The sequence below is a fragment of the Eimeria acervulina genome, genomic scaffold, assembly GCF_000499425.1.
Source record: "Eimeria acervulina Houghton genomic scaffold, Eah_scaff228, whole genome shotgun sequence".
Taxonomy (NCBI): Eukaryota; Apicomplexa; class Conoidasida; order Eucoccidiorida; family Eimeriidae; genus Eimeria; species Eimeria acervulina.
In genome coordinates, this window is record NW_013550005.1 from 38,529 (window position 1) to 43,023 (window position 4,495).

The following is a 4,495-nucleotide window of genomic DNA, read 5'->3' on the forward strand; positions in this document are numbered from 1 at the left end:
CAATGAGCTGCCTATACACCTCAACTCAGGTGTATAGGCACCTCATCTCAGGTGTATAGGCACCGCTTTTCAGGTGTATAGGCACCTCATTCGAACACTTGAGGTGTATAGGCACCTTATTTCAGGTGTATAGGCACCTCATCTGGAATGTGTAAGGACCTCTCATCTCAGGTGTATAGGCACCTTATTTCAGGTGTATACGCACCTCAACTCAGGTGTATACGCACCTCATTTCAGGTGTATAGGCACCTTATTTCAAGTGTATAAACACCTTATTTCAGGTGTATAGGCACCTCATTCGAACAGTTGAGGTGTGCATACACCTCATATAAACAGCTGAGGTGTATACGATGCACTCCCGCTGTGCAGCCGCTCTTCCACGCTTCGGAATTCAAACCCTAAACCCTAAACCCTAAACCCTAAACCCTAAACAGGTGGAGATTCAGCTTCCCTTCTGCCCTTCTGACCCCCCGGAAGTTCCTGCTGCTGCTGCAGTAGCACGGCGTACAGCCTTCACCAGCTCTTTCTTCTTTGCTAGGTGTCTGTACATACACACCAAACCCCAAACCATAAACCCTAAACCCTAATCCCCAAGCCCTAAACCCCAAACCCCAAACCCTAGACCATAATCCTTAAACCCGAAACGCTAAACCCTAAACCCTAAACCCTAGTCCCCAAACCCTAAACCCTAAACCCTTATTACCTAAGAGCACAGAGAATGAACGGAGTGAAGTCGTGACGCCGACGCGCGTTTTCTCGCTGCCACTCCTGAGTGCAACAAACCCTAAACCCTAAACCCTAAACGCTCGACAAACATATTTTCTTCTCCCTCTAAGGCGCTGCTTAATTCCCTTCTAAAGAAATCTGTATATATAAGTCCTAAACCCTAAACCCTATATATATATATATATACATGCATATAAACAAAACCAAAATTACAAACAGCGAGAAAGATAAACACAAACAAAGTACAGCCACCACTGTTTATTCCTTTAGGGTTTAGGGTTTAGGGTTTAGATGAGGCTTACGCCTCTCTTAGCCTCTTCCTGCGCCCTCTGCTCCTCCAGGATCTCTATTCTCGAAAGAGCGGTTTGTCGCAGCTGTACATACACCTCAGCAAACCCTAAACCCTAAACCCTAAACCCTAAACCCCCATCCACAGATCGACACATCAATAAGGCATTCCAAAGGAAAGACAGAACTTATAAAGATGCGGTTTAGAGTGTAGGGTTTAGGGTTTAGGGTTTAGAGCCTCGGGTTTAGGGTTTAGAGCTAAGGGTTTAGGGTTTAGAGCTAAGGGTTTAGGGTTTAGGGTTTAGGATTTACCTGTTCTAAGTGCTGAGGGTTTGCTGTTGAAGACTCATCTCCTTTCAGTCGCTTTGCAGCATTTTCTGCGGCTTCCCTGCAAATAAAAATAAAAATAAATAAATAAATAAATAAATAAATAAATAAATAAATAAATAATAACATAGTAGATAAATGAAGATAAACAAATAAAATAAATAAAATAAATAAAATAAATAAAAATAAAATAGAATAAAATAAATAAAATAAAATAAAATAAACAAATATAGAAATAAACGGCTGGGAAGATCAAAGGAGAAAACAAATGTAAAAAAATTTATTAAATTAAATAAATAATTAAAACAAACAAAACAAAAAAAAATAAATTAAATTAAATTAAATTAAATTAAACAAATAAATAAAAAAGAAATAAATAAAATACCACAAAACAATTTAGAAAAAATCTAAACAGAACAAAACAAACAAATTAACCCTAAACACTAAACCCTAAACCCTAAACCCTAAACCCTAAGCCCTAAACCCTAGACAAACAATTTAAATAAATAAAACAAAATAAATCCTAAAAATAAAACAGAGTTAAAGAAACGAATTAAATTATAAATAAAACAAATCAATAACAAGAAAATGCAACTTGTAAACACAACATATAGACCCTAAACCCTAAACCCTAAACCCTAAACCCTAAACCCTAAACCCTAAACCCTACAAGAAAAACAAACCTTTGTTCTTGAATTTCTTTCTCGATATCTTCGAGTGGATTTGTCGTCATCGCAATTAAATTAAAACGTAATTCTTCTCCGTTTAATTGAATCCTAGATAAAACATTTAAACCCTAAACCCTAAACCCTAAACCCTAAAGCGTGGAGGGATCGAGCAAAGAAGAAGATATAAATGAAAGCACAAAAAGGCATTGAGGGTTTACACATTCAAGCCTAAAGATGAAGGGTTTTAATGGTTCTTTAGGGTTTAAGATTTGATTAGGGTTTAGGGTTTGCTGAGGGTTTAAGGGTTGTTCAGGATTTAGGGTTTGTTAACGGATTTGAGTTTAGGGTTTGTTTACAGTTTAAGTTATGTTAAGCGCTGAGGGTCTAGGGTTTAGGGTTTAGGATTTGCTACAGGTTTAGGGCTTGTTCAAGGGTTTAGGGTTTGTTAAGTGTTTAGGGTTTAGGGTTTCTTAAGTGTTCAGGGTTTAGGGTTTGTTGAGTATTTAGGGTTTAGGGTTTACTGCTCGACTCTGCGGACGATTTCTTTGCGGACGACTTCGGTCCAATCCTCCCCGTTTATATCCCCCACACAAACAGGGCCCTGCACACTCAAACCCTAAACCCTAAACCCTAAACCCTAAACCCTAGGGCGTACAAACCGTAATTCGCTGATCGTAAACCCCAACCATCAAAGCCCAATCCCTAAACCCTAAACCCTAAACCCTAAACCCTACTCGCCAACCCTTGAACCCTCAAACCCACCCCCAAACCCTAATCCGTAAACCCTAAACCCTAAACCATTAACCCCACACCCGAAAACCCTACGCCCCAAACCCTAAACCCTAAACCCTAAACCCTAAACCCTGAACCCTAAATTCTCAACCCCAAACCCAAACCCTAAACCCTAAGCCCTAAACCCTAAACCCTAAACCCTAAACCCTAAACCCTTGCCTGTTTGAGGCCGTCTAGCTCGTAGACTTTGTTTGCGTGCGAAACATAACTAACGAAGTGAAAGGCTTCTCTTTTATCTTCTTCGTCTTTTTCAACAACTTCAAAAGATATGTTGGGCCGGAACGAATTGTGTGCGCAGCGAATGGCCTCACTGACACGCAAACCCTAAACCCTAAACCCTAAACCCTAAAAGTTCAACATTAAGCATTAAAGATTAAACATTAAACTTTTAAAGGGTTACGTACTAAGCATACGGAACACGTTCTTGGCAGGGAAACACGCGCTGCTAACTGAAACCCTAAACCCTAAACCCTAAACCCTAAACCCTAAACCCTAAACCCTAGAGTGTTGTAACGAACCATCCTCCTATGGCTTCTCCGCGCATTGTGGGGTCTTGAAAATCTTTAATGAAGTCCCAGAGGGCTTTTAAGTTTTCTCCTAAATCTTTTATTTCTTCACGTCTGTTTAATAAAACAGATAAGATAGCCTGAGTTGCGCATGCATTCTCTACTGTCTGTACACCCCAACGCAGCAGCAGCAGCAGCAGCAGCAGCAGCAGCAGGAAAAGCAAAAGGAGAGAATAAGATAAATAAACATCTTTTAAAGGGTTTTTTGTTTATTTGTTTATATTATTGTTTGCTGTGTCTACTTTATTTTTATTATAATTTTATTTTAATCCGCATGCAGATTCTATTATTTTTAAGTTATTAATTTAATTATTATTAATAATTATTATTTATTTATTATTGGTTGCGGTTGTTTGCTGCTTTATATTTATTATTTGTTGCTGCTCTTGCTGCTGCTGTTTATATAAATGCATGCAACAAAGACAGAGATGTTTAAATATAACAATACCTGATTGGCAAAAAAGAGTGTTTCAGGTGCCTCCTGTGTTGCTGCTGCTGCTGCTGCTGCTGCTGCTGCTGCTTCAGCTGCTGCTGCTGCTGCTGTATTTTCTTGAGAGTTGCTGGTGCTGGAGCTGGGATCGGTGGGGTTGTTTGCATTGCCGCCGCTGCTGCTGCTGCTGCTGCTGCTGCTGCTGCTGCTGCGAGTGCGGTTGCGATCTCGCTGCCAATTAAATAAGAAGATAAACCCTAAAACCTTTCTGTAGTTTGACGCTGAACAGAGTGAGGCGAACGCTTCTTTATCTAAACCGTAAACCTCTTGAAAAGATACACCGCGAACCCCTAGCATCTCCACAAGAGCTGTAAATACACCCGGATCACTTTCTATTAAACACCAACCCGAATCTTCGCCAGCCATCTTCACCAATAAACCCTAAACCCTAAACCCTAAACCCTAAACCCTAAACCCTAATATAAGACTTAAACCCTAAACGCCTAAGGAGGTACTCCCAGGCACAGTAATGTAATCCTATGAATCAAGTGAACTTCAAAGAGTAGGATAATTCCTACTGCTAAACCCTAAACCCTAAACCCTAAACCCTAAACCCTCGACCCGAATTATAAACCCTCGGCGAGAGGCAGCCGTGGGGGCTGTCCTGTGTGTTTAAGGGTATTGCTTGCGTAGTTTAT

At 40.1% G+C, this 4,495-nt stretch overlaps 1 protein-coding gene across 1 annotated transcript; it reads right to left on the bottom strand.

Moving 5' to 3' along the window:
- Window positions 1–442: 442 nt before the first annotated feature.
- On the bottom strand, window positions 443–4,223 carry EAH_00026950 (ubiquitin carboxyl-terminal hydrolase isozyme L5, putative; the record flags this gene model as incomplete). Its single annotated transcript, XM_013396486.1, has 10 exons — window positions 443–542; window positions 704–768; window positions 1,029–1,100; window positions 1,327–1,402; window positions 2,025–2,117; window positions 2,531–2,610; window positions 2,955–3,111; window positions 3,320–3,474; window positions 3,816–4,028; window positions 4,146–4,223. The coding sequence occupies 10 exons, from the start codon at window positions 4,221–4,223 to the stop codon at window positions 443–445; spliced, it is 1,089 nt and encodes a 362-aa protein (XP_013251940.1).
- Window positions 4,224–4,495: the final 272 nt, after the last annotated feature.